The 27,851-nt window shown below is 47.3% G+C and overlaps 9 protein-coding genes across 9 annotated transcripts; 3 read left to right on the forward strand and 6 right to left on the reverse strand.

Moving 5' to 3' along the window:
• Positions 1 to 14: 14 nt before the first annotated feature.
• On the reverse strand, positions 15 to 1,037 carry N7511_011308 (HMG-box domain-containing protein; the record flags this gene model as incomplete). Its single annotated transcript, XM_057133685.1, has 1 exon — positions 15 to 1,037. One exon carries the CDS (start codon positions 1,035 to 1,037, stop codon positions 15 to 17), a length of 1,023 nt encoding a protein of 340 aa, XP_056978642.1.
• Positions 1,038 to 2,547: 1,510 nt separating this feature from the next.
• Positions 2,548 to 3,141, forward strand: N7511_011309 (NUDIX hydrolase; the record flags this gene model as incomplete). The annotated part of the gene is made up of 1 exon (XM_057133686.1): positions 2,548 to 3,141. One exon carries the CDS (start codon positions 2,548 to 2,550, stop codon positions 3,139 to 3,141), a length of 594 nt encoding a protein of 197 aa, XP_056978643.1.
• A 1,863-nt stretch (positions 3,142 to 5,004) lies between these two features.
• N7511_011310 (uncharacterized protein) lies at positions 5,005 to 5,583 on the reverse strand (the record flags this gene model as incomplete). Its single annotated transcript, XM_057133687.1, is given in 2 exon segments — positions 5,005 to 5,030; positions 5,049 to 5,583. The coding sequence occupies 2 exon segments, from the start codon at positions 5,581 to 5,583 to the stop codon at positions 5,005 to 5,007; spliced, it is 561 nt and encodes a 186-aa protein (XP_056978644.1).
• A 1,112-nt stretch (positions 5,584 to 6,695) lies between these two features.
• On the reverse strand, positions 6,696 to 7,826 carry N7511_011311 (uncharacterized protein; the record flags this gene model as incomplete). Its single annotated transcript, XM_057133688.1, has 3 exons — positions 6,696 to 6,925; positions 7,003 to 7,236; positions 7,298 to 7,826. 3 exons carry the CDS (start codon positions 7,824 to 7,826, stop codon positions 6,696 to 6,698), a joined length of 993 nt encoding a protein of 330 aa, XP_056978645.1.
• Positions 7,827 to 8,365: 539 nt separating this feature from the next.
• Positions 8,366 to 11,119, reverse strand: N7511_011312 (uncharacterized protein; the record flags this gene model as incomplete). Its single annotated transcript, XM_057133689.1, has 4 exons — positions 8,366 to 8,925; positions 8,973 to 9,729; positions 9,785 to 10,501; positions 10,562 to 11,119. 4 exons carry the CDS (start codon positions 11,117 to 11,119, stop codon positions 8,366 to 8,368), a joined length of 2,592 nt encoding a protein of 863 aa, XP_056978646.1.
• Positions 11,120 to 13,798: 2,679 nt separating this feature from the next.
• On the forward strand, positions 13,799 to 17,077 carry N7511_011313 (uncharacterized protein; the record flags this gene model as incomplete). Its single annotated transcript, XM_057133690.1, has 2 exons — positions 13,799 to 16,107; positions 17,023 to 17,077. 2 exons carry the CDS (start codon positions 13,799 to 13,801, stop codon positions 17,075 to 17,077), a joined length of 2,364 nt encoding a protein of 787 aa, XP_056978647.1.
• A 533-nt stretch (positions 17,078 to 17,610) lies between these two features.
• N7511_011314 (uncharacterized protein) lies at positions 17,611 to 17,820 on the reverse strand (the record flags this gene model as incomplete). Its single annotated transcript, XM_057133691.1, has 1 exon — positions 17,611 to 17,820. One exon carries the CDS (start codon positions 17,818 to 17,820, stop codon positions 17,611 to 17,613), a length of 210 nt encoding a protein of 69 aa, XP_056978648.1.
• Positions 17,821 to 18,608: 788 nt separating this feature from the next.
• N7511_011315 (fungal specific transcription factor domain-containing protein) lies at positions 18,609 to 19,961 on the reverse strand (the record flags this gene model as incomplete). The annotated part of the gene is made up of 1 exon (XM_057133692.1): positions 18,609 to 19,961. One exon carries the CDS (start codon positions 19,959 to 19,961, stop codon positions 18,609 to 18,611), a length of 1,353 nt encoding a protein of 450 aa, XP_056978649.1.
• Positions 19,962 to 22,139: 2,178 nt separating this feature from the next.
• N7511_011316 (uncharacterized protein) lies at positions 22,140 to 22,898 on the forward strand (the record flags this gene model as incomplete). The annotated part of the gene is made up of 1 exon (XM_057133693.1): positions 22,140 to 22,898. The coding sequence occupies one exon, from the start codon at positions 22,140 to 22,142 to the stop codon at positions 22,896 to 22,898; it is 759 nt and encodes a 252-aa protein (XP_056978650.1).
• Between the last annotated feature and the right edge of the window lie 4,953 nt (positions 22,899 to 27,851).

Consider the following 27,851-nt stretch of genomic DNA (forward strand, 5'->3'; position numbering starts at 1 on the left):
AGTCTAGCACCGAGTCAGAAAATGCCAGGGCCCCTTGTGGTACGGCAGCTGTGACCATATTGTCGCGATACGCTGTATGTGGAGATATCAGAGGTGAAAGTGGCTCTAGCTAGGTTGGGAAATTCGACAGCCTCACTAGCATCGGGATGCACGAGCCGCACGGGGTCCATAGGGGAAACCACTTGGATATAATGGGTTTGCTGAAGCAGCTCCTGGTGCGAGGCACCTGGAAAGCCAATGAGTGCGGAGCTGTAATGGATGTCCTGCTGCGAGTGGCTTGCTGTGCAGACTTGAGCATTTATCGTACCGTTCAAGCTATGTGATGATTCGGGATACATTGGCAGGCCAGTGGAATAGATTGCGTTAGGCCAAGAATGGCTCATTTCGTGCTCGAGTCTCCCGTATGGCGAAAAGTTTTGGTTGGCATTGAAGTAGTTCTCTTCGAGGCTCAGGTCGTGGGGGGGTACATATGGTGGCACTGGTGTCATTCCGGAAACTTTTAAGTCAGCTTCAGTCTCTGATTCGGACCAGGTCACCTCGTTTCGGTGGTTGACAGCGCCTTTTCGTCGCTTTACAGGGCCTCTTCGTCGCTTTGCAGGCGAATATTTGTATTCCGGATGGGCTGCGGCGTGAGCGTCACGCTCAAGCTTGGCCAAGTCTGCATACTTTTTGCGGACATCAGGTGGCTCCGAATTCCAGCCTTGACCCGCAATCTTGGAGACTACCTGATGATTATTCACTCCAGCGAGCTGTTTGATTCGTTCCGAGTAAACCGAACGATAGAGCATGAAGGAGTTCATTGGCCGGGCGACTTTTCCCTTAGCCAGAGCCTCTTTCCTGCGGATTTCAGCAGGTCGAGCAACCCAGGTTTCCATATCTTTGATTGAAAGATCATAATGCTCAGTTAGCTTGCTGATGGGCTCTTCAATGTTCAAATCAGTTCTTTGGATCCCGTAGCGCAGTCCCTTCTCGGCCTTACCTGCTTGTAAACGGCGGCTCGTTGAGGAAGATGTATTTATCTGGGGACTAGATACCATCACCTTTTTGCAAGTCAATGTCCAGTCCTGCAAGCCACTTATTGTTTGGGGAGCATCCATACCATTTCAGGGGAAATAGCTTGAGAGAAGCTACCCGCACTTATCAATGGAGGAGATACATGTTGCTGTAGGAATAAGCATCTTTGTAAACAGCACTCACATTGTGGACTTACCAAGCAAAGGGCTGTGTTTGAGTTGACATCATGAGGCATGCTCATGACTCTGTACACAGGTTGGTAGACACCAAGACCTGCGAAGGAATCTTCTGTGAAGCTGATTCCGTCTGTTGACTTGGAAGGGGAAGGGCGAAAGAGAGCAGTGAATTAGTATCAAAATCACAACGTTAGATTTCAAATTAAATAAGAGAAGAGAGCAAGTAATGGAAGTGGGTTATATACTGTTGGGTGAATGACTAAAATGAATCCTGAAATAAGCCACCACTTTTCCCGGGAGACAAATTCCGCCTAGGCAGCTATGAGTTCCACCGTGAGAGTCATGCTAGTGCATCCGGGTCGTTAATGTTACTTGAAAACCTTTGGGCTGTGCTCCAAGGAATCAAATCCGGTCTCAAGCCCGTACCCAGCCCGCAAATGACTACTGGAGCCCTGGTCTTAAACAGCCAATAGGATATCATTGAATACTTCCCCCTGATGGCTATCTCAATCTCACGATAGCGGCTTCAATTTAAAAGGTTTTCTCCATCTGATGAGCGCCAAATCACCGAAATCAGCCTCATATGTAGTTTCCATCTGGCCGTCGGTGAATGTGCATGCAAACCTGAGCGTAGACTAAAGGCTCGAAGGTTTATCCCCAAATTCCGCAATTCGAGACCTTGAGTCTTTACTACGCTTCATATTTCATATTATAGCAAACACTACAATGGAACATGGGCTCAGGCATCTAGCAGGAAGCCCTCAAACTATTACCCCTATTGAGGCTTTTAAATTAGAATATTTTATTGGTCCCAAATAAGAAAAAACTGGGTAGCTCACAATTCCTTGCCGAGAAGGAGGATCTGCTGTACATCCCTCCCCTGTAAGAAATATGGAGCAGCACAGCTTGTATTATGATTCTCGGTGACTTAATACCATTGTAAAATACCACTAATGAATATAAAACATCAGGCTTCACATTTCTAGCGTGATTTCCATGGTCTGGTGCGGTCTATAGATCAGTGGAGAGCGGTTATGGCCAGGCGATGTGATAGCTCATTGATGATACTGGGAGTGGGAGCAAGAGACATTAGTTCTAATTATAGGCTGTGGGTAATATTATTATTTCTTCACAACGTGTTTTTTTAATTCACTAAGGTAGCTGGAACCTGCTAGGGCTTAAAGGGCCGAATTCCCAACATTTTGTCAATCCAGCTTTGAAAATCTCTCCCACGGATTACTTCCGCTCAAACCGCATGCTCAAGGTTTGTCTCTTTGACTCTCACCAAATTTGTTGGCAGATGAATCTAACGTTGCTTATTTAATGGCCTAGATCATTATTTGGGCAGTTTACCAACATGGCCATCAGTTTCTTTCATCTCGAAACCCCATACGGGACCTGTCAAGTCGCAGAAAGTCTTCGAAAATATAGTGTTTCATGGGATATGTATCTTGAAGACTTCCGGGAGGGGCCTGATGGTCCCCGAAACCTTCATCAGGTAACCGGCATTAGTGTGAGGGCCTGGCTTTGCGACTGGAAGAGAGGGAAAGTACGGGTGCTTTTAGGGAAACGCGCCGAGAATGACTCGTCACCAAATCTTTACGAAGCATTTGGTGGAAAATGCGATCCAAAGGAAACAGTACTGGAGGCTTTGATCCGCGAGTTCTGGGAAGAAACCAAGCTGAAAGTTCTGGTTATCCATGACGAAGTGCCCGAGGTCGATGTTTTTTGTACGCCGAATAGTAAACGATGTATTGCTCAAGTCCACTTCTTGCTCTCAGTCAAGCCGACTCGTGAATCTTTCTGCGGCGAAGAATTTGGCATCAAGTTGGACCCTAAAGAGCATCAAAGTTTCATTTGGCTTGATGGCAATCTTGATGCACTGGGAGGTCTACCACTCACGAAAGGCTCTCAAAGTCATTTTGAGTCTGCAGTTGCTAAGTTCCGTTAAAAGGTACCTTGTCCCGATTGGTAAAAACCTTGGGTCTCATTTTAAAGAGCTGTTTGAACAATGGAGTACGACCGGATAGAATTGGTGGAGAAAAGACCGAGTTTGTTCAACCAAGGACATATTCCCGTCTATATGTATGTAGTTTGATAATCGGAGAGTCTATAGCGTTGATTAATTTATGCGGTCAGATAATACTGTGTAGTCACACCTTTGCATCACCGCTCTTTCATGGCGGGAGAGTTCGAACGGTAACGTTATTAGCTTGGCATACTCGATGAATCCCTCCAGCACTGCTAGGGACACCGGATGAAGACAGCCACCGTCTACCCATTCAGCACCCACACCGGCCACACATGAGTTCTCCTCGGGAGAAAACCGTCGGTGTTACTGCACTCAACTGTGATACCACTAGCTCTCTCGCGATGGTCGGTGTAGACTGTGCATCCTTGAAGCCCTCTTCCAGAGTTGATGGCAGGGGTTTCTTGCACGGCTTTATCTTTTGCACCACCGTGATTTCATCTTTTCTTAGACCGGCTCGCTCGCTAAACGGTTTGTGTGAGTCATAAGAGCTGTCAGACAGCAGTATATCTATGGGAGTCACTTGGGTCTTGCTTCTATTCTGAAGAACATCATATCAAACAGGTTCCCAAAGCGCCCAATGAGACCTGACAGGCCCCTGGTAGCAAAAAAGCCCTTTGCAGACTGAGCAATCTTGTGAATAGCTAAAAGTCTGTTCCTGTGATGTGATGTGTGCAGTATGAATGAATATATTAGCTAAGATTCAGGCCATTGTATAAGAAATTCTATATGTAGTCAATATTGAGGATTATACGTGCAGCTGTGCTTGTGGGGCATATATTCTCGAAGCCTCAAAAAACGGCAGATTGGATTTAATGGACCGGAGCTGTAACTGAAACTAGCTCTTTTTGCAACCTTAATGTACCCAATGGTCCGCCAGCCTTAGCATGGGCGCGAAACTTCTTTTCAACCACTTTTGCGGGCTCATAGTTATCTCTGACGCTTGTATTAAAATGTCTCAACGTCGGTGTGCCAGAAAATGTACGACGCTCAACGACTGAGGGTGGAACCTTGACATTATTTAAGCCATGCCATGACTTACTTGATTGAAGCTCTATTATCGAAGTAGACACGGGATAGTATGAGGGTAAGACAGCACATGTGGCTGGCTATCTTTGAAGCTCCCCTGTATGATGGTACATTTGCTGTGCCAAGGATGGGAGCGGAGGGCCCTGGTAACTTTCGGTGCTGTGTCCCTGCAATTCTTGAAGAGGATAGTGAGGAAGACTGGTAAAGCTGCTCAGAAAGGGCGATGGGGTTGATATTGGACCAACGGCTTCGGAATTCATGTCAGAACTGCGTGCGAGCACGAGGAGGGAGTATGGACCAACCGCTTGTGTGGGTACTCCCTGGCACACTGCTTATTTGAAAGATCCTCGATTGGGAGTCGGGTATGTATGAATGAGATGGTTGAGAGTATGAATCTGTAGATTTGGACGGGTATCCTGTGATAGAGATGTTGCTGGGCTGAATGATGCCTGTGGATTGGATATCGACGTCTCGCGCTGGAGGCTGCGCCGTGTTCTGTACATTTGGACGCATTCTCTGCTGTGAAACATTGGAGTTTGCAATAGCAGTGGAAATTGACTGCTGGTTTGGGGCTCTTTTGGGTATTTCAGGGGACAATCTTGAGGGATGCAATTCTGTCGGTGTGTTTTTAGAGGAAGTCTGGTCGGGGCTTCCTTTTCTGCCTGGAAGGGCGAACGAAATCAGTCAGTTTTGAGTGCAGAGACAGATAAATAAAAAAGGGAGGAAGGTTAGATGACACATAGATTTGATATGCTTCTAGGGTTCCCTGGCGATAGCGAGCACTGTATTAGAGAACTTACTCAGTGACCCCTCCTGTAACATGTGTTGGTCATCTGTTCTGCACTCGACGGGAATTCCTTTAGACGCTCGCCGGCTTCCTTGCCAATCAGATGAACTTTCTTGCTCGTTGGACTCCATCTGAACAAGCGGAATCAATTCGCTTATATCTGGATCCGTGGGGTGGTGTTTATCACCATTAATTGCTGTGAAACTGGCCCGATACTTTAGCGTGATAGCTCGATGGCCTCGATTACCAGACTGGGGGGTATGTTCGAAATTGTCAGGAGATGCTGAAAGCACCATCTGTTCAGAAGCACATTCGGATGCAGCCGGTGAATTTGAATCCTTTGCTTCTTCATCCTCATGATAAAATACAGGGCTGCTTCGATATGGTCTTTTTCTGTTGTCTGGAACCTGTGGATGACCAAATTGTGACGGTCGAGATTGCACTAACGATGGATGCTTGGGGGTAGTACTATCATTGCCTGCGATCGTATGGGATGGCTCTAAGCTGGGAGTGTCGACGATGGTGTTGGTTGGTGGTGATACCGGCATAGTATCGGGAAGGCCATCTTTTTGACGGGAATCTGCCTTTTTTTTTTGCGACAAGCTGCACGAATGGCAGAAGATGTTCGAAAGTGTCCAAAGTCTCTCAGAAACTCAACTTCAAGTCTGTCCCTTGGTAGACTGTTCCGTTTCATGAGCCACCCTGGTAAACGGTCCAGGTCCTTGGCAATCCATGAGCGATGAGAAATCCCCGCTTGAGCTTGAGATTTCTCACGAAGATATCTTCTGATCAATTCTTCTTCCGCCAAAGTTCTCTCAGAGGTATCGGGGGTTGGCCTACCCATTCCGCGGTTTCGAGAGTGGTGCTCAGTCGATTCGTCAGTGGAACTTGCTTCGGGAATTTGGAAGACCGTTGGCGCCCTAGGAACAGTCAACGCACCGAATCCGCTTTCTCGGTGGCTTTCATTGTTAGAACACTCATTTGATGAACCTCCAGTCAATGAAGTTCCCAGTGAAGATTGCGGACAATTTCTTCCTGGTGGTTGGTTGTCATGCGCCGTATCTGTCTGTTCCACATGCATTGCACTGGATCCAGTTGGATGAATGAGTGTTTGGCCGAGCTCTTCAAATGTTATATCGCCTTCAGAGTGGTGCCGGATAGGAAATTGAATAGGTTCTGATATTTGAGAGGACTCCGAGGATGAGCCCTGCAAGAGAGAATCAGCAACTGTCATTGACGTTGTGGCGAGGTCATTTGTTAATTTCTCGGTCGTTGGCCGACTTTCGGGCACCAGATCTGAAAACATTGGAGGGGCCGTGGGCGATTCTTCAGCCCGAAAGCTTCGGTGAGCTGGCCATTCATTCTGACTTGTAACTAACGGGCATTCATGCTCCTGAGATGCGTGCTGGCTCTCTAACGTTTCGTTCGCGATGTCCTGTGTAGATACCGCATGAGGGTCGCTAGACTCTGATTCAGGGTCAACCCATTGAACACCATGAGGGGCGTAGAGGCTTCCATCATCGCAGTCTTCCGAATTCAGATGCGGAAGCAGGCTCGAGGATAGACTTAGAGCGTGAACCTCGATGTTCGACCTCGTGATCAATTGCTGGGTGGCTTCCACTGTTTCAAGCGGTTGAAAAAGTGGTGAGGAGCGAGGTGTTTAAGACACAGGTTCTTTGCGCAAAGTCCTCTTGTTGCGCTTCCGAAAAGGACTTTTGCCTGTCAAGAAATACACTTTTGCCTCAATAGCGTGGAAGGTCCGCCTTTGGTTGAATTTTCGGTCAAAATTTTGGGCAATCTCTTCCTGCGACAGATCCTTCCGTACTTGGTCTTCGAACCATAGAGGAAGCTGCTTCAATACTTCTGCAGGCCAAGCCCTGTTTTTGGGATCTGCAACATTCATGTTGTCAGTATATTTCTCCAAATTTCTCACTTTCAATGCCATTTTGTCATATACAAACACTTACAGTTCCGTGTTCTAGTACCATATTTTGAGCCACTAGCTTGCACGTCTGTTGCTTGAGTCTCGATAGCCATCTCATCGAACAAATCTGCTTCAACCTGCGCTGGCGTATACTGTGCCGGCTCTTCCGCTGATTCCATGGGAAATGGAGAGCCCGCTGACCTCTGACTCGGATTGTGGCGGAGTACTCGATCTCTTCTCAGTATTTCTTCAAGCACAGCGTTATTGACTTTGATCACTGAGGGCTGATGTAAGCAAGTGAATAGGACAGGATACGGATAATGTTGGAGTTGGCTTACCTTCCGACGCAAGATGGCTCACCAGTGATGTCATTTCAGCTGCCAGCGCCAATGTGTTTAGTTCTGTCTGCACGTCTTGTTCGTAGGACCATGGTTGAACAAGCTTTCGGGGTAATCCTGAAAGAATCATGTTGTGTTGGAAAGCAGACAACTGGATAATCACGCCCAAGTCCCGCATATGGAAATGGTAGTTCCCATTCCCTTTATATTCGGCCTGATAATTCTTTTCCTTGACAACGTCCAACCACGTAATATTGGCACTGGCTTCGTCGTTCTGTAGCTGAAGCACACAAGGCGTTGGTGCCTCAAACATCACTTCGATTGTCTTCACTAGGGCGTCGCTTATGAGGGAAACGTTCAGAAATCCAGCAAAGCTCTCTCGCCCCGCCAATGCCGAAAAATGTGACTGAGAGTGCTGAAGTATCGAAGCCAGCTTGTCCTGAACAGGCTTGAAATTTTCAAGGAACACACTTTTCATGTCTGGTAGACAGTTCAGCATGCCTTCAACAGTGGCAGCGTTGGAGTCCATCTCGAGCCTGACTAGATCTGACGAAATATCAGTTAAAATCCGTTGGACACTTGGACACGTAAGATGGGCACAATCACCGAAGACTGCCAGTTATTCAAGGACAAATATAGCCATGTGACACCGTTTCATGAAAAGGAGTTTGCGAGGTCCAAGTGATCAGAGCCTCTGATCACTTACCCGCGGGTGAACCTGAAGAACCTGACCTGAACCTCCATTTGGGCGGGTCAGGTTCTGGGGTTTGGAACCTGAGGGAGGTTTCATCCGAGGACCGAACCTCATCAGGTTCACCCGCGGGTGAACCTCAGGTTAAACAAACATGACAAACAGCTAAAAAACGTGACTCGGGCCCAGTTGCATAAACTATGTCGAAACAGGCTGTATTCCATTGTAATTGTTAACCAAAATTTGATTACTGTATAGCCTTACAAAAGGATACTGTATGTCCAATAGTGTATGTTATAGCTTTATCTTCAATAGGGCTTTTAAATATCAGTAATTCACATCATATCTAGAGTACAGGGTTCTTAAGACTCTAACTGTTAAACTATATACCCATCTAAGAGTCTCGATCTTTTCCGCATTCTTCCTGATACACGCTGCTGCATATCAGGTAATGGTAATGCTGAGGTCTCTTCTGGATCCTTAACGTCATCGGCCTCAGAGTCTTCCTCCTCGTCAGAATTGATAGCTGGCCGCTTTCCAGCGGCAACCGCTGAGAGTGGTGCTACGGCCGGGGTGTTAAGGTGCATCTCCATGTCTTCCTCAGTATCACTGATAGCTTCGGCACAATGTGTTTCAATATGAAGCTCTTCGGACGAAGCTCCGATCTCTTGCTCTGAAAGATACTCTTGGAGAACCTGCCGCTGCTCCTCCTTCGTATCAAATCTTGTTGTACACATGTATAACATGATATCGCGGATAGTCTCTGGGCTCAACGACCCCCGGCGATAGTGGCAAATGTCCCGGGCAGAGTTGAAAAGTCGCTCAACACCGGCACCAGTCGCTGGGATGGACATCACATCACGAGTAATGCATGCAAGAATAGGGAACTCCCTCTCGTGGTTTCTCCAGAAGATCTGAGCGGATTCATTAACGGTGGCTAAAAATATCAGTATTATGATTCATACCGGCGGCTTACTCACTTACCACTCTGGAGGTACTTGGTAAGCTCATCCTGATACGGACTGGTTGATCGCTGTAAAGAATCGCCCTTAAGAATCCTCTCGAGCGCTGATTTGGCTGGGACCGATACACCATCCGACGGTGATATATTTGATGGTGCACGTAGACGGTATTTCTCGAAAAGAGACTGGAGACTCTGACGGTATTCCTTTTTGTAGTCTTTTCCTGTGTCATCTGGGGCCCAATCACTTGTTGAAAAGAACTCCATTTTATTAGACGGATCTAGGATCGTTCCAATAGCATAGAGATCACCTTCAACAAGATCCGTCATACTATAGTACTTTGACAGTTTATCTTTTGCAGCCTCAAGGGAGGAAAGCGTAAGCTGTTTCCAGGCAATCTTCTTTCGACGAAGCTGACGCATCGATCTTTCGAGATGATCAAAGAGTCTGTTGTAAATACTAAAGACAAGGTGAATACTCGAGTCATTAGTCTGGCAGACTAGTGTGGTGTATGTGAAAAAGGGCTGGAGTATATAACGTAGATAGTCAATCTGCCGCCACCCCTCCGCACTCAATGCAAAATGGGGTTGGTGATAGAGCGAACAGTAGTCGTCGAATGTGGTAGAAAGCCTTTTAGCCCGGCGGAGCATAAGAAACGTTGAATTCCATCGCGTGCGAACATCTTGGATTGGAATAAGTTTTTGCCCATTGGACTCGAGTTTCAGAAATGCTTCTTTCCGTTGAGGACTTCCATTAATAAAAACCGCAAGGCCTCGAACCTATAATAATAGTTAGTGTATTAAATATAGAGAATGTTATTCAATAGAAGCCTACCTTGTTCAGGGTATCGGTGATATCTCGCTTCTGCTGGCGCGCACGCAGTGATCGAACACGATCCTCGGACCATTCCAATTCAGTGTTTTCATTTTTTGGCGAGGCCTTGATTTTACCAAGTAATTCAACCAGACTTAATTGAATAACATGAGCAAGACAGGGCACTTGAATAATCGTTGAATCCGTCTTTAGCTGTAGTTCATGAATTGAATCATTAATCGCAGTGATAAGCGTCTTATTATTAGACGCATTATCAGTTGTTACCGCCAGTACACGATTAGTGATTTGATGCTTCTGTAGAATTTGGAGAACAACTTTACCAAGGTTCACGCCAGAATGAGTTCCAGAAAGTGGCTCAAAACCAACGAGGACCTCGCGATACTCCCATTCCTTGTCCAGGAAGTATCCTGTGATAGCCATGAACGCATCCTGAAATGGTGAAGTCCAACAGTCAAGTGCAAGTGATAGCTTTGCACCAGGTGGGAGTATTTGTAGTGTCTCCTGCTGATACTGTAGCACGAAACCCCGGAGGCGCTCGCGAATCACCTTTCTTGACGGAAAGCTAGGTGGTTCGGATGCTAGCCGTGCGAAAGAGAAAAGGTCACGGAATGTTTGATGCTCGACAAATAGAAAGGGTAAATTCGATGTGGTGATTAGATCAAGAAGCATCTGCTCCCATACCTGTTGTGTAAAGGTAGGCGCTGGTCTTTTCTCGGCCTAAAAGATAGTGAATTCATCATTAATATCAATATAGGATTCAGACCCTCTAGAACATACCGCGTCACTAAGTAGTTGTCGGATACTACCAGCACCTTTCTTCGGTAGCTGCTTTCGGCACCTTGGCCCATCGAGATGTTTCTGCATCGATGAAGTTCCAGTATGATTCGTAGCTGGATGCGTGAGAACTGTGCGGCACTTATTACACATAACGCCTGGCTTGCCATCTTTAGCATTTGCAACTTGTTGGAACCCTTTCCAGCACTCTGCTCGACGGTTTGTTAGGCTCCCATCCCAGTTGATCCGCTTCGACTTGCCATAGCCCGTATCGAGCCACCACTTAACGAATTCCGCCGTCATTTCTGGCGTACAGACGATGAATTCGTTGATACGATCGGGCTTGATTCGCGGTAGGGTGCTTGGGGCCTGATGTGCCACGCGAGATCGATAGTCCGGAAGGTCTAGAACTGAATCAAGCTGGCTTCCGGATAGTACTTGGCTCTGGCTACCGCTCTGGGACAGGGAATCGTCCGGGAGAAGGTATTGGAGCGCGTCTAATGGTAAACCGTCTATAGTATCGAAGCTAGACGATGCGTAGACGCCGGAGGGCTGAGACATAATAGATTTAGTAAAGTTGTAGATGAAATGATCACTGAGGAGTTAGAGAATAAGGAACTAACTTATTAATTCTTTCGAAAAGATACGCGATATTCTTGGGAGATCCGTTTGACCCTGTTCTGCGTACTAGAATTGATCTATCATCTTTTGTATCTACCGACCCGTGTCTGATTGGCTATTATAGTGGATCATTTTAGAAGAGAACCTCGCTTACCCGCATAGAACCTGAAAGTTAACCTCATGTATCCGTATAGAACCTAGAACTTAACCTAACTTACCCGCATAGAACCTGGAGGTTAATCTTAGGTTAGGAAAATCGTCTTGTTCCAAATGGCTAAGTCCAATCATAAGAACCTTTGAACTGGATTCACGACAGATGTAGATAATTATAACCCGAATCCTTTGCGACAAATTCATAGAGGGAGGTATAACAATTTGTTTGGTATAAAAATGATGGGATTTCATCTATATTTTAGTGGTTTTCTCGATATCATATAGTTCTGCTGGTCAAGATACATAAGGTTACAGTGTTCAGAATATATATATCTGCATCTTGACATGCAATTTCGCCGATGATCTCTACCAACTACCTACCACGTCGCTATCATCGAATATTACTTGTAATTTATCAATGGCCATGCCTTCTGTTTACTTTTGAACAATTGCGTGTCCATAATTCACCACGTTGACAGAGTAATCAGTCGAATTCCGCCAGGTCAACAAAACAGCTGTAAAAATCAGAGATGAATCATCACTTTTATCCAGCCAAAAGAGGAAAGGCGTCGAAGAATAATGCATATGCAGGTTCATGTAGGTTCTTGAGGTTGAACCTCAACGACCCTCCTTGAGGTTGAGGTCAGGTCCAGGTTGAAAAGTTTGGAACCTAACCTCAAGAGGTTAGGTTCAGGTTCTAGGATTTGGAACCTATGGGCGGTTCGAAGCCAGGCCTAGGTAAGATATCTGATTTACTTGATGACAAAGAAGAGAGTCCAATTGTTCAACTAAGCTATTGAACTCTTGGCCGGGATCTTCTATATAGGATTGCTAATGCCGCCGAATGAAGGCTTCTAATTTCGTAAAAAACTCTTTAGTCGGTTTGAGTAAATGCGCTAGCTTGGCGCCCTTATCGAGCATCAGTCAGAATGGTAATAATTCTACGGTTAATGTGTTATTTTCTGAGACTATGAGGCCAATGAAATGGTCGCTTAGTTGAGACATTAAGATCAGCCCTCGGATAACCGAGGAAACATGGCGGAAGTGAATCCTATTTTGGTTTTAGAAACTTACAAAAGAGTTTCTTGACCTCATTGGTTGGTTGGTTGGTTGTCACGTCATATCTTGTGGGCGTCCCTTATCAACTCTGGGCCAAGAGCCCTGGGGATGATGGAATTCAGATCTTACTCTAGTCTTCCATTTTCAAAAGCCATCTATGGCTCCAAAATGTGAGGGTAAAGCACAATGCACAGCCAGTGCTGGTTAGGTCTCAAGCTCATGAGTTTGAGCTTACTGAAAAGAACTTTGCTGCAATTTTCCCCCTTGTTGGAGCATGATTGACGAGATCGATCTTATTTTGCATAGCAATATCATCAGGGCTGAGTTAAACCGTGCAGATTTTGAATTATCTAATTCCATCTTACAGTCTAATTTTTTCTCTCAACACATTACAGAGACTTTCCCAATTGCTTGAACGTTTAGGAGGTTGGAATCTTGAGGACTTTCTGATTTGATACGTGCGGAGCATTCTCCTTCTTTTATTCAGAATTTGAGTGCGAGCTTTATGCATATTTCACTTTTCTGATATTTCGTATCCATCAAGTATATCCAGTACATCCAGGTGTATAATCAACAAGGCAACGGGAAAAAAAGGATTGACCGGAGGTTGCAGAATATGCCTATTATCGCTTCCTTAAATGTGCTTGACCGTTCACCCTCCGGTTTTAAAGATTTAATGTTCACCATGTTTTATTGCTGCCTGTCTCTTTACTAATATTTTGAATTGCAAGCTGCTGTTGACCACTTGTTGACCGTCTGTTGTTGACCGTTTGTCGTTGACCGTTTGGTTGATTATTAAGTGATGCTTCAGTGTTCATGTTATTGAGGGGAGTTGATTGTGTGTTGTGTTGCATGTTGTCTAAGATACAGGTAGGCTGGTGAACATGTATATATGTATGCACGTGATCCCAGCCTCACTATCATCTCAGCAACCGGGACATTTCAACAAAACCCCCCCACTTTGCCAAATTGTGTTAACGCGAAACGATCGGTCACATTAATACTCAGAGGGTGATGGACTTGGGACAGCTCGATCAGACAGTGCCAAATACACCGAAACGAAGGGCCCATGCACGTTGGCCAATCCACTGAACTCAGTGACACCTCCACAAATCGTCAAAAAGTCCAAAAGTCGAGACAAAACTTCGCATCGGCGACATTCCTAGCGCTAGGGATCGGCTCTCAGGCTCTCGTTGCCAAGGCGCTCTGCACACAAAGGTACCTCCCCGCTCTCACGGGATCGTACAGTTATCATTGGCTAGTGTAAATCTCAAGTCACGGGATGCGGCATTTGTATCCGCCTCCCTCTTATCAGCTCGCAAATTAATAACTAGCACCTGCCGCCTGCGCAGTCTCCTCAAGCCTTCTTTATACATTTCAGCTACCGAGGAATCACATCAAAAAAAAATGGAAGACATTCAAAGTGTCTTAGAGAGGAAAAAAGATTATTTGAGTGGCGCTCCCTCAGAACTCGAAGCATTAGGTGTTACCCAAAACAACTTCAAAGAAGTCGAAACAGCACTTCGAGCATTCGGCATCTTGCCTTCACAATCTTCTTTATCGCTGGATACGTTAAATAGGGAAAAATCCTTGAAGGAAGTTCAAGATCAGTTGCTGGTTTTGAGAGCAGCGAAGCGAATGATACAATCGATGGTCGGAGATGACATAAAGCCGCTTGAAACCAAGGCCGCCCTTGAGGCCATGAAGAGAAAAACAGACATGATGACGGGAGACGTCTTTGGGCCCTATTGGACCTCCTATAGGGAGGATATCGAGCGACTAAGCGGTCATAACGCCATGAACTCCGCCAATCCAATACCAATCGAAAAATTGGAAGAATCCATCAACAAAGCCGCCATGAGTGTCATGAAATCTTGGAAACAGCTACAGAAGATGCGCCAGAGTGGCAAAGCGGAACTCTTCAAAACGTGGTGGAAGAATCGACCGGCGGACAAACGACATTCTTGGCTTTGTACATTTCCTGCGATCCGTCAACGTTCAGATTCGGCCATTCATCTCCTTGCAAACTATCCGATGAAAAAGGGCGAGATTCAAAAAGCATTCCTTGAGCCTATACTCTGTCAAGAGGATCTCCTCCAAGCGAACGTTCTCTCAGAATTGTTGGTGGCTCGTTCCTCACAGGATGCTCATCCTCGAATGCTTTTATCCGTCGACGCCAAGCTTATCACGTTTGGGTATTGGTGCAGAATCGTCCCGACTCTAGCCGTGGCAGGACGGGTCGGGTTCAAACCCCCCACTGCTCCGGGAGACGTATCGTACGGTATTCAGTTCGAATCGGACCTATTGAAATACCCCCATTGGTCTAATCCTATTATCGCACGCCTTCAACTAGAAGTGCAGGAAAAGACCTACAGGCTTCTTGTATCATTACTGTCGGCTGATTTGCCCGAGCTTCCTGCTGCGTCGCCTATATATACTGAACCGCCCTCGCTTTTGACTCAGTCAATGCTGCAACTTCATGGCAAGCCAAACCAGCTCGATTGGGATCTCGTGGAAGGCATCTTAAAGGCATCTATGGAGGAAGCACTGGACGACCTTTGGAGGCTCCGGACCGATGAACTATATTGGGAAGTAATGTTCGATGATATAGGCAGGAATACAGAAAAGTTTCTGAAATTGGTCTTCGGACGTATCGATACATTCCGTCTGGCCTGTGAACAGCTGCGTGTTCACAACGGAGCTCTCAATGAAGCATGTCCCCATGGAATTACTTGTGACGATGATACCCAAACTAGGGCTGCAGCGGTTTCCATGCATGCTACACTGAGGTCCATTGTCAATGAAAAGCTCGCATTCTTGGAGCATATTGGTTGGTCACCACCAGCCACTCTGGGAGCGACATCGAAGTATCTGCTGGAGCTTATCAAGAAGAATGAGCCCCAAATCAGGGTGATGGGCTGCGATACCGCTTTGCGCACTCTTGAGACGAGACTTCGATTTGCGAATTCTCAAGATTCTGTCCCAGTTTTCATCAGGCTTGTCCTCCACGATATGTCGGTTATTGTCAGCTGTATGCAGGAAACTAGCAAACATGCTCATTCCCTCCACAATGAACTTGAAGAGATTTTGGCATTCACCAGCCAATCGAACCGTGCTGCAGTGGAGTGGGGTCAGCGCGATCGCTCATGGGAAGCGCTTGCCGATACCATTCTCAGCACGTTGGGCAATCAAGTCCATCAGCTGAACCAAGCAGTTGGAAATTCGAGACGCCCAGTGCGCGCCCGGCACACAGACTTTTGGAGATATGTCGATAGTCGAATGCCAAAGTCCGGTCATATGAACCATATTGTCCGTCTAATTGTCAGCAATGCCCCAGTCAAACAAGAGGCCCTATCCAATGCCACTGGTGCCTGGCTTTCCTACTCGACACCAGGGTCAGATTCAATGCCAACCCAAACGCAGTTGAAAAAGCCCAGAAAATCTATAAAAGGCTCAAATGGCAGGAAGTCCTTAACGCTATCATCAGAACTCACTGCCGGCGCCGGTGTAGTGCTTGGCTCTCATGGTTTCCAACGCCCAATTCTAACACTAACCGAGAAGAAGGACCAAGAGATATGGGCTGACCTGTTAGATGGACAAAATCAGGTTCCCTGGAAAGATTTCAATGCCTTCCTCAGCCGTCTGTCTTTTCAAATCATGCGCTCCGGAGGAGGTGGCTCGGGACACGTATACACTCGCACTGAATCCGACGGGACGTGTCGTAGGATTGTGTTTCATCAACCTCGCGGGAAGAGGATCGACGAAATAGAGAAATCTTCCTACTGGGCAACAAGACTTTCAAAGAAATACATATTTCAAGTCACCCATGATGCTTCTACTTTTCCGTTTGCGGAAAAGTAATAAAGATATCTAGGTGGCTTTACATGTTGATTTCTAATCAACTTGGACTTTGTGGTGTATACATAGCCTCATGTTTCCCTCTGAAAAAAAGAATTAATCATTCCTCTGAAATATAACACCCGCGACTCGCCGTCTCCACGAATACTCCAATATTCCTTAATGACGATAAATTGCGTCCACGCCTTCGATTATTGTAGTATGGAAATGCTATCACAGGGCACCTACGAGATTTATGACTCGTAGTCAAGCTTCACAATTATCCCAACATTGGCCAAAGTGCCCAAGAATACCTTCGTAGCCGTCATACCTAATCCTTATCCGAGGCTGTTTCTATCGTGCCAGAGTGTTTCAAGAATACTTTGGCGGAAAATCTGGGTCAACCGGGAATAGCTCGAATCTTACTAGAGAATATTCGGGACGGGGTTGAAACCGTGAAGAAAGCGACATCAATTTCGAAGTGATATAGAGTAAATCGCGCTCGCGTTAGGAGCGGCTCCTGTGTTCTTTTGGTTGCATGTATTTACCATGTTGAATAGGGCGGCTTTATCTCTCATTTCACTTGAATGCATTCTCGCTGGCCGATGCAGTTTCTCCCGCCCGAAATCGCTCAGCTAGTTGCGCAGTTTCTAATCCTCGTCCAACCATGTCGACCGAGCCTGCAGCAGAACACTGCGATCCCCGAGGCCATGTCGGACTATCTCTGGTCGCATGGGCGGGAGCCCTGGCATCCAGCCCGGGTGACCGAGACTGTGGCCGAGACAAGCCAGCAGCTACTCGGGGAGCTCTGTTAACCTCACATCTTGTGATACGAGCTTTTCTTCCTGATACAAGAATTAAGGAACCGGAGATGAGACGGACATCCTTGCGGTTTGGTCTTGGTATTCCTTTTTTGCAGTGTCTAACTGATGTCTACGGCGAGGCTTAATGCAAGTATTCTTTCCCTTCTAGTGCTTTCAAAATAGCCGTTAACTACACCGAGCGAAATGTTTTCATGAGACTACACATAATCGTGGCAGGGCTGAGCTGACCGTTCATTGAAACCAAGCTACCCTATGAAGGGGCGGAATGGGGGGTTATCGAGGATACCCGGGAATCAGGGAGTGAGCAGTTTAGATGACGGGGAGTAAAAAGGTTCCAAGAAGGAGTTTCTGGCACAACGTTGACAAGACCAATACACGGGTAGAGAAAATCAACGTGAGCCCTCATAATAAGGTCGGCCAAACCCTCAGGGCGCCCTCTCTCCTAATGGGATCCGTCGTCAGAGTTACAGATGTTCAAACACCCCTACATCATCAGAGCAGTTGCACCTCTTTCAATGGTCCCGATGGTGTCCAATCTCCCGAATATATCACCCACTGTTACACAAACACAAACATGGATCGCTCCCCGGATTTCTGCCCGGTGTCCTCCTTCCTAACGGCATCCGTCGTCAGAGTTGCAGAAAACCGCCCGTTGACAAGCTTGCTTTTGTTTTTGACGGAGCCGCCGTGCGAATGATGCTCGCGAGTCGAGGACGACTCGTAAGTGCGGGCGAAGTCGCCATTGAAGACCAGGGCGGAACGAACCATGTTTGTGTTTGTGGAACAGTGGGCGATATTATCGGGAGGTTGGGCCCTATCGGGACTATCGAAAGATGTGCAATTGCTTCTAGAGGTGGTTGAAAATGATTAGCAAAAGGTAGCATAATCAAGTGAACGGACAGAGACGCCTTGATTTGCCCCGGTGGGTAATTCTGTCAAACGCGGTGAAGCGAACTTGGTCATCCCTGAGGAGGAAGGAGCGTGTCGCAAGCTCACGGCCGCGGTTATGAGAGTAGGTGGCGAGGCCCCATTTTACGGTGGTCTGGCGGAAGCTGGAGGGCAGGATCAGGGGTCAAATAAGGACCCAACGAAGAAGAATGGGCTCGCGGTCGTCCATCCATATCTTGTTAACGAACTGGAAGCTTGCGTTGGATTATTTCGTAGCCATCCTTATGAGAGGCTAACATGGTTTGCCAGCTAAACTGTATTCCTCGCCGTACTCATTACAGGTAAGACATCATATAACATAACCATGCAACCGCAAGCTCGATGAATGTCTCTTTTCTTTGAGTGTCTCCTTTCGTATGAGCATCATCTGGAATAAATACCGGAACGCTTTTTACCGGAACGTTTTTCAAGCAGAAGAAAGATTCAGCCATCTGAAGACAACTAAAAGTGGTTTCTTTTGTCACCTGGCAAATCATGTCACTCTCGTGGCTTCTGTAGTGTTCTAAAATCATTATTGGTTTTAGCAATGGCAGATGGCAATCACAAGCTCTTAGAAAGCAACACACCATCAAGCCGACACTGTACCTGTCGAAGCTCAATTGGAAGCCTTAGCATTCCGTACCACCATTCTGGGAAGCTCGACATGCCTTGCCCTGTAGGCTGCTGAGTAGGCGTATCTGTGTGAGGGTTGATTTCCTTTTGCAGCAGGCCCCATTCGTAGTGCGATGCTCTGCAGGAAATTCATTCTCTCTGTCGATCGGTCTTTGCAACTCCAACGGCAGGGTGTTGTGGCGCCAATGGGAAAGCTGCTCGTGGAGCACGGTAATATCTTCACAAGCGATACCGGCGGCTCCGGCGGTGGTGTTACACAGCTTCCCGGCAATCCGACGCGCAATAATGGACAAGCTGAGAATGGCATCGAGATAGCTTCCGGCCTCGTGATTTAGAAGATCCTCGGTCAAAGTAAACGCATCATCTGAAATAAGAGACATGCTCTTGTCATCGAGGCATTCGAAAGCATCTAGGCCAAACACGTTCCAATAAAGAAGTGTAAAACGCTCGTCAGCACTTGCAAACGATGCCGAAGGATCCAAGTCCCCGGGGCCGCGTTTTCGAGACTGCAAAGTCAACAACACGAGGGCATCGTGTGTCATGAACAGATTCCAGGGGTCATCTGCGTGTGTGTGTGCGTAGTCATAATTGAAGTCGACCATAAGGGCCATCCCCTCTAGAACATCAAGGCAGACCGGACCGGTGCGAGCTTTGGGGGTCATAGCCTTCATGAACTCTGCTTGAAACATTGTGGCGAGGCGCCGCTGCTTCTTCTCTTTGTTTTTCACCCCTGTGCATGGTATCCCGCGACAGGCAATGGCTAGGAGAAGGACTGGACCACACCGATCTGCATGAAAATCCTGCCAAAAGGCATCCTCTGGAATGAAGGGACGATAGATTGCCGGAAAATCAAAGTAGGCATGCAGCGACTCTATGAAATCGAGTATGCTGAGGTCACATATCTCCAGGAGACGTCGATAAAAGGCTACTGTAGAACTGGCTGGTCCAGCCAAGTAAACTTCGACGAAGTGGCTTTTCGCTGAACGAAATGCAGATGATCTGATATTGAAATGAGGGGCCTTTGGGATCACCACAGTGGTTGTCGGTCTTTCAGGGGCTGGTGAGTCATCGCTTTGGGAATCTGAACGTTGCGCAGCCAGCGGCGCAGTGCCCGAAGATCGGGCTCGAGGAGCACCGATGAAGACATGATGGAGGAACGATGACCCCTGCGAGTTGAGTTCGGAGAGGTCGGTCGAGCACCGAGCACTGAGCTCATCCAGTGAAAAGGTAGCAGCTGTGCCTTCTGACGACAAGGATGGAGGATAATTGCGGCGCTCCGTGAGAGCGCCAGGGTCTTCTTGGGGCTCTGTTGTGGGAGTTTCGCCGTGGAACGGTAGCTGGGGCAGCATGCTTGGCGGATTCCTTTCGTCAGGGGTGAGCCTCTCATCTTGCAAACTGCTCGGAGTGCTGCGCTCTAAGCGCTGACGCTTGGAGGTGCGAGCAGAATTCGGGCTTCCGATACAGCATTCGCGTTCTTTTCCAGCACATCATGAGCATTGTTCTTCTCCATGCTCCACCCGAGATGAAAGATCGCATTTCCGTTTCTTTTGACGGCAATTATTGCAGGACGCCCGCTGGCCTCCACGAGGCCTAGGTCGCATGATTATGAATCAGTCGTCTCGCACAATTCGCTTCCGAAGGGTAGGGAGATGGCAGACTGAGAGAATGCAAACGGAGATAGCGTAGAGGAGACGAGGGGCGTGGAAAGATTTTATAAGGCAAAATCGCGGAACAACTTAGTGCGATTACCTCCGCGTGGTCCTATCCACATGTCTCGGTGTATTCCTCCGTCTTCCGCATCCTCCGCACCAAACCCAAAAATTCTTCCGCATCTTCGGCGCGGTCCTCTCCGCATCCCTAGGCATATTCCTCCACCTTCCGCCGAACTTCCAACAATCTTCCGCATTTCCTTCCGCATACACTGCACTGTTTCGCATCTTTTGTACCCTATTCCCGGGTGCAGTCTGAGGCAGACTACAAGTGTCGCAATTAGTATTTTGGCGTATCCAATATGCTCATTTGGAAAAATATATCAGAATACGATCTTTTAACTTCGAGATGACTTGAACACCTAGTGAATGAATGTGGTTGGTTGGCCTCGACATGAAATGAACAACTAAATCTGAGCGGACTCTGGTTTTCCAGCCGAATATATATGTGTAATACCCTATACCCTACGTCTTGGGTGGTGGTGGTGTTTGTGTGATGTATCGCGGTCGCCTCAAAGTGGCACTTATCACAAGGATTCCTGATGCTGGACCGCTGTAACCATCTATCCGAATACTCAAAAAGGTTCTAATTATATAGACCACGAAATGGAGGGTGTAAAAAAAACATACGGAAATCCGAGCTCCGTTCAAGTCCAGAGTCCGGTATCCGGTCACGTGTTCAGATTTCCAAACCCGCCAAGCCCCAGCCTCCCCTTTTCCCTTTCTCTCTAGGCATTTCCTCTTCACCTCTCCTTCCCACATCATCGTCCTGTGAAGGAAGTATTGCTTTTTGTTGTTCGCGTCTCCTGTTCTGTCATTCCTGTGACTGCACAGGACTCTCCGATTTCACTTGTGGACTTCGGATTGGGCATGTACTCGGGGCAAGGCCGCAAGAGCTTTACCACTTTACTCGCATCTTCTTGTTATCATTACTCATCCGACATTTTACGCGAGTCAGGGCTGCTCAACGCTATTCGAAAGCCCGGGTGGGAGGGCTACTCGATTCATTGAGGGTTCCCCTTATTTATCCAGCGAATATTGCAACAACACCATGACCAACGCATCGCCAAACCTGGCCTGGGTTTTCGAGAAGGCAATACTTGTTTATACACCCGATTTCGATGTTTCTTGTTTTGCTGTCCTTCGTATTGCCCATGATAAAAGGGCCAACCAAGGATCTATCTCCCTTAAGATTACGACAGAACTCGCTAACCTAAGCGGCAGATCACCGCTGGCGTTGAACATATCCCCAGGAATAGTCAAAAAGTGTATATTAGCCCGGAAAAGCAACCGCCGCCTCTGTCCGCCTGGTTTGTTTTCCATGCTCCCGGCGCGTGTCAAAAGAGTTTCGGCCGTCTCAACACTGAGCCTGACACTTAACAATACCGGCATTGTTCTTTGTCCGACCGGGACGGAGTCTCTAAGCCCAGCCAATCAAGGAGACTTGAACTTCGATGCATTCGCGAAAATTTGTCATTCCACATCTCTACGTCTATACATTTCCCAACGACAATTTGCGGACGAAGAACTTGATCAGCTAGAAACTTTCTCGGGTGCCTTAGAAAGCCTTCAGGCAACGACTTTTGAGAACGCTCGGCATGGCATGGAGGAGAAAGGTTGTGATGTCTTTGCTCGGTGGCTCAATCCAAATCCACCCCCATATCCTGAGGAGCGCGTGTCTGAGCAGGGGAATCCACCCGTATATTGCCAGCATGTTGGACAGTTGATTGGAATAGAACGGCCCACAGGTTTCTTGTCACCTTCTTATCGCCTTTTGTACTTTGTCGTTCAATAGCTCATTAATAGTGTCTAGGTTCAATGTCACCTGACGGTAAATCACGAAAGAGACTGCTCCCTACTTCTCCTGAACAGCTAGGCTCTTCATCTCCTGAAGCGCTAGGCTCTCCCACCGAAGCCAATACACCGAGTACTTGCTCCTCGTCACCGTCCTTAATCCGCCACACTGATTTTACAATTGCTTCCTCTCCTGGCCGCACAAAGCGTAAGAGACTTGCGCACCTTGAAGAGGAGCTCCGTGGAGTTTCCGATGAGGAGTTATGCCAAGTATTAATTCGATCGGGACGGCGATATCTGCTAGCCAAAAACAATTATGAAGACAATGATCTGCCATCCGAGTCTGAGACAGTCGAAAATGCCAATGTCGAGATGCTAGAGCGCCGCCTCAAGCACAGCCTCAAACAATATGTCGATGAGACGATTGAGCACCTCAAATCACAATTTGTCGGTGATATTGTCGAGAGTGCTTTGAATGAGTGTGATGAAGCGATTGAGGGACGATACAGAACTCACGAAGCCGACTTGGAGGAACAGGTCGACGACTATAAGGTTGACCTAGGCATTACGGCCAATGACTGTACGAAGGAAATAGAAGAACAAGCGCTACGGTGCATGGATGATATCGAGCGTCAGGGACTCAAGATTGAGGAGTCTACGACAGAAAGATTCGCAGAGCTCACGCGCCGCTTGAGTGATTCTGCCCAGTCCCTAATTGATAGCAAGTCAAGCCCAGGCCAGCGGCGCACTGAGGGCACTAAGGCTAGACGCATTTCCATTTAGATTTGGTTTATATCTCCTAGGATTGTCGTTGTACACTTGAGTTCTTTATTAGTCCGCTAGAAAGGCAAGTGCCGAACGGACTCCTAAGCGAGCAGGCCACCCTAGAACTTGACATCTATGCCATGGGGGCGTGCCATACTACCACGATGGGCGTTCCTGTCTAGGGGTACATGTGGGAGCGTCCAGACTATCAAGAAATCTTAGCGCCAGGAAGATCAATAGGCCACCGTCTGGGTCATCGAGGATGCCATTTAACGTTCAACGCCGTTCGTCGTATGCCGGCGTTTATTTCATCGCAGTATCAACTCGTAACGTATCCACATTCGACGGCCCGGTCCGTCCTACGAGCCTATGGTCTCCGGCCCACCCTGTTCCACGGGGTGCTGGAGTCTGGTTGACTCCAAGTTAGGGTTTCCTCAACTATGGTCGAAAAGTGGGCCACACGTTAGACATCAATCTGCACCAGCCAAAGCGCTCGATCAACATTTGCGAATCGTTCCAGCAGAAGGTGTGGGGCTCATTCGAGCGCGATGGATGTTCGTTTTGTGATTCGCCCAGTGCGGAAATACCGATCCTAGAACGTGGTCTTAGCTAGACGCGTCTAATTATACTCTAGATAGTGGTAGGGTACCAGGTGAAAATTTCGAATTTACTTTGTTCCGGGGAACCGTTGGAATGGAGACGTGCTGGTAAAAGTGGCGTTGACCGCAGGGCTAGTGTCCCGGAGCTAGGACATGTGCGTGAAAACGCGCACCTGGAAAAGAAAATAACATGTATAACGATTAGCTTAATTGACTATACTGGGCTCATCTGTTGAAAAACTCTACCCCGAAACCGTCGCATATTCTAGTCTTGAGTTTGCGACCGCAGACGAAACCCCTGTACAAGCTCAGAGGATTCAGCCTTGCAGGGAACTCTAAGCCTCTTTGTGGAAAGAATATTTGGTTGAGGAGTAGCCGCTATAATATCTTGTCTCAACCTTCAAGCCCGTGGATTACTAGACTTGCGGATACGGAACGGATCCCTTGCTTTCGAGGCCTTTGTATCCCTTGAATTGGTCGGTGAGTGACCTGAGCCGTGGATCCCGTGTATGTCTCGGCATTGGTCCTAGTTGAGGGCCTTATTGGAGTTATCGGCGGAACTCGACTCCGGTGAGTTGTTAGGCCTATTCCATCAAAGCACTTGACCAGCATCTGTACCGCGGAGGCGCGCTCGTCCGGATTGACTCTCGCCATTTCTTGAATAAAGTCAATCTTTTGATGCTGCGACCAAGATGGCCTGATGGGCGTGTTGGAGACACTTGAACTGCTCTGAGCTTTCACGAAACCCATCGATGTCCAGTGTCCATGCCATGGTTACAAAAAGGGACCAGGCATCCATCTTGTGTGTCTGGACCTGATTCTGAAACGCCTCGGGGGCCATGTACAATGGACTCCCAACAGAAGTTACGGCACTGACAGTGCTGTTGCACAGACCGAAATCGCCGAGCTGAAACTGAAATTGCGCACTTGGCAGCGAAGAATAAAGAATGTTTTCGGGCTTCACATCTCGATGAACAATGCCTTCCGCGGCGAGATAATCCAATGCGTGAGCATCTGGTGGAAGACGTAGTGGGCAAGGCTGGTGAGGGACGGAATCCGACCTTTGAGAACCAACGATCTAAGGGTGCCATCCTTGAGTCCCATGAATATCTCTATGTTGAGATTTATGGTAGCCGGCCATGGTTTATGCCATGAATGAGCCATGACGGCAACCGCAGTGATTCATCGCCTGGGAAATCTAATTAGGACTAGCTGAAGGCAGAGTTTTCTGGTATGTAAGGAGATTCTGACACAAATGAAAATCTCCAGACTTAAACACCTCGGTAATCTATTGTTAGATTATCTATATTTTACGGTCGTACCCGTCATCATTCCTACTTGCATCGTATCTCTTTTAACACTCTACAGATGGTCCGTCCCAGCCTTGGGATGTGATATAATCGATAATGTGCAGCTAGGACAGCGTCAGTTCAGAGTACGAGCCCTGGACGGCTTGGAATGATGACTAACGTGGCATATGTGCGATAAAGTCTCCACTTCGCGTTTCAGCGCATAATACAATAACTGCCTCCACTCAGCCTCTTTTGATGCTCGGTGAGGTTTTTGTAATATCTTAACAGCGAGAAACCTGCCCGTGTCGATATCGATGGCCTTATATACAACTCCGAATTGTCCCGACCCAAGTGTGGCAACCTTTGTGTATCTCATCATCAGTTGTCGAGGGCCTGGAGAATGGATTCTGGTTTGCCTTTGAGATGGTAAAACCGTTGCGTTTCGACAGACGCGCACCGTCGCACACGTCTTGTCAGTCGTACAATTCAATACGATCTCAAAGCCCTTGCGGCACTTCCGAGATGGAGCAACGCGGTGATCGTTGGCAATGGCAACTGGAGAAGGATCATCAAGAAGGATCATCAAGCTTCACGATCCGATCGGCAATTTGACGCCCAGGTCGACGAGCTAGAAGCGTGCATAATTGAAGGAATCGAAAATCGAAAGTTTGCCGTTCCCGACGGCACAAATATGCACAATCTCGCCCGAGACAGACACTAGCACAGCACTCAAGCTCAATGTGTTTTCTCCCCTGGAAAAAGCAGAGTCATGGTCCAGTCAACCGTATAACGGCAGCATAATACAACAGCACGTTGAGCGACGAGCAAGACAGAAGCACAGAAACGAGGCATCACGCCCATTCCATCAGCTCATCTACCAAATATCAAAGGAGCGAGAACAACTTCAAAGTGGCTCTCCAGATGATACTGTTCTTCTTTCTGCCCCTCTGGATATCAACACCAACGCTTATAATAACGTGAAACGTACCTGGGTCAAAAGAGGCATTTGGAACGAAAAATGGGGCATATTGCCAGGAATGCTATGGAAGCACGAAGGACCTTTACAGATGCCTGACACGGATTTAGATTTGAGCCAAACAAAGATCACGGAGAATGGCACCGGCAATTTGATTACTGTGCCTTGGCGAGGCGATTTTCAATTGCCCCCAAGCCGACCCATGGGTTTTAAAGGCCGTTCAGATTTACTTTGCACTGCTGCACAAAAATGGACTAAATATCAATTTCAGCACCAGCAGACCTTTCTGCATTGTCAACAATGGGAGACCGTATTGGGCGCATGGAGTCCACTGAGCATGGTCAACACAGCGCCGGCCTAGTTTTTAGTCCCAGATACTCCTTATCTTTGCTTTTATTGTCGACCAATCTCGTCGAAAGTCCAACTAAACAAAGATCATAGGATATACCTCATCAAAGAATCCGCGGCTTCAGTTATCTCAAGATACGAAAAATATTTCGTCTCGCGTAAGTGGAAAACAAAACCACAACATGAGACCAATCTCTAGTGTGCGTGCTTCACATTTGATGCTTTAGACAACACAAGCCAGCTTGGAGTGGACGATACTGTATTAGAATACGTCATAAGCGGAGATTTGAAAAATTATGAATGGGGGCTGACATAGTCAACTCCGATCACGCCAATGCGATTCTGATTAGAACCAATACCGACGACTCCTTGTCTTTGCCACTTGAGCATGACGTTTTGAATTACTGTGCGTGATGTCACGGATTTGGTTGCATTTATGATGAGTTCGTGTTCCGTGCACAGCAGCAAGATAGATGGAATTCTCACTTTTTAAAGACCTCTTGAATAAAATCTGCAAACCAGACTTGATGGACGCCCAGGAAAGTCTCATCCAGCGACTCCGCTGCCCGAACTCTACGCAAGACACCCTCGTCGAAATTATCAGCCAGTATTTGACTCCGGAAAAAGCAGTTCCGATAATTCAACAGTTTTTGTCTGACGACTGGGTCACTAATGGACAAGTGCTGTGGAGCGGCGTGCCTTACAATGTGGCCTTACAATGGGCCAAAGATCACAATATACAAACCCTGACCACTGCAATGGGGCCTATGATGAGAAAGGAATGCACGGAATGCCGCAGGACGGAGTTGTCCGCCCGCAAATGGAGTAAATACATTCATGGGGCTTCAGCAATCTTCGCGTGGCGCATAGCTCAGGACCAAACAGTCACGCTGTTGTCCCCTCCACCACCTGGAAGGTTTCACCCAACTGGCTTGTCATATTTTCAAGTGATTGAAGAGCCAATAATCAAAACGGTTTCTGGGCAAAATTTGCCATGCCGTATAATGATGGTGCATCCAACAGTACAAGGAGCTGCAGACTTCGCTTATGAAATATGGCCAAACGATGAAAGTCTTTTATGGATTGAGTGATTTGGTATGCAGCCAGGCCCGAGAAAATGGAGACAAACAAAGCAATTCGATAGAATACCGCAACCTCAGAGTTCTGAGGCTACATCAGTTCAGTCTAGTGGGCTGCCAGCCAAGTCAAGGCCGGTGGAACACGAAAAAGTGAGTAAAGCGTTCCATCCTGCTGTTACTCCCGCAGGTAGTTACAAGGCATTGAGTCTCGCGTACTGATTTTGCATACAGTTGATCTTCATTGATCTATTTGGCCCAATGTTCAAAGCTTTCAAAGCTTTCATTATACTATGCGCCCTGAAAGTTCATCCATTATTGACTTTAGGAATCTTGATCTGTCATCTCTTAAGTGTGGTGCACTTGGACATGCAAGTCCCATATGAAGGACCATCTTACACGGCCAATTTGCAGTTTCAAGAAGAACTGTCGAATTGGAGCTGTGAACTGAAGCTTCTAGGTTTTATCCTCTTAAATCTTGTGGATGTTGAAGACCGATCGCCGTACTGGGATCAGGCCGCGGATCTGATAACATTAGTGGATGAGCTCAGGCATGCTTGTGCCAGGTCTGATGGAATTCTTCGCAGAGCAATAAGCAAAAAGGGGTTAACTTATTTTGCCGAGTCGCTCAAGAAATTGAGGCAGATTCACAATGCTGCAGGCCAAAATTGCTTCTACGA

This window comes from Penicillium nucicola (assembly GCF_028828085.1).
Source record: "Penicillium nucicola strain IBT 29836 chromosome Unknown utg000013l, whole genome shotgun sequence".
Lineage (NCBI taxonomy): Eukaryota > Fungi > Ascomycota > Eurotiomycetes > Eurotiales > Aspergillaceae > Penicillium > Penicillium nucicola.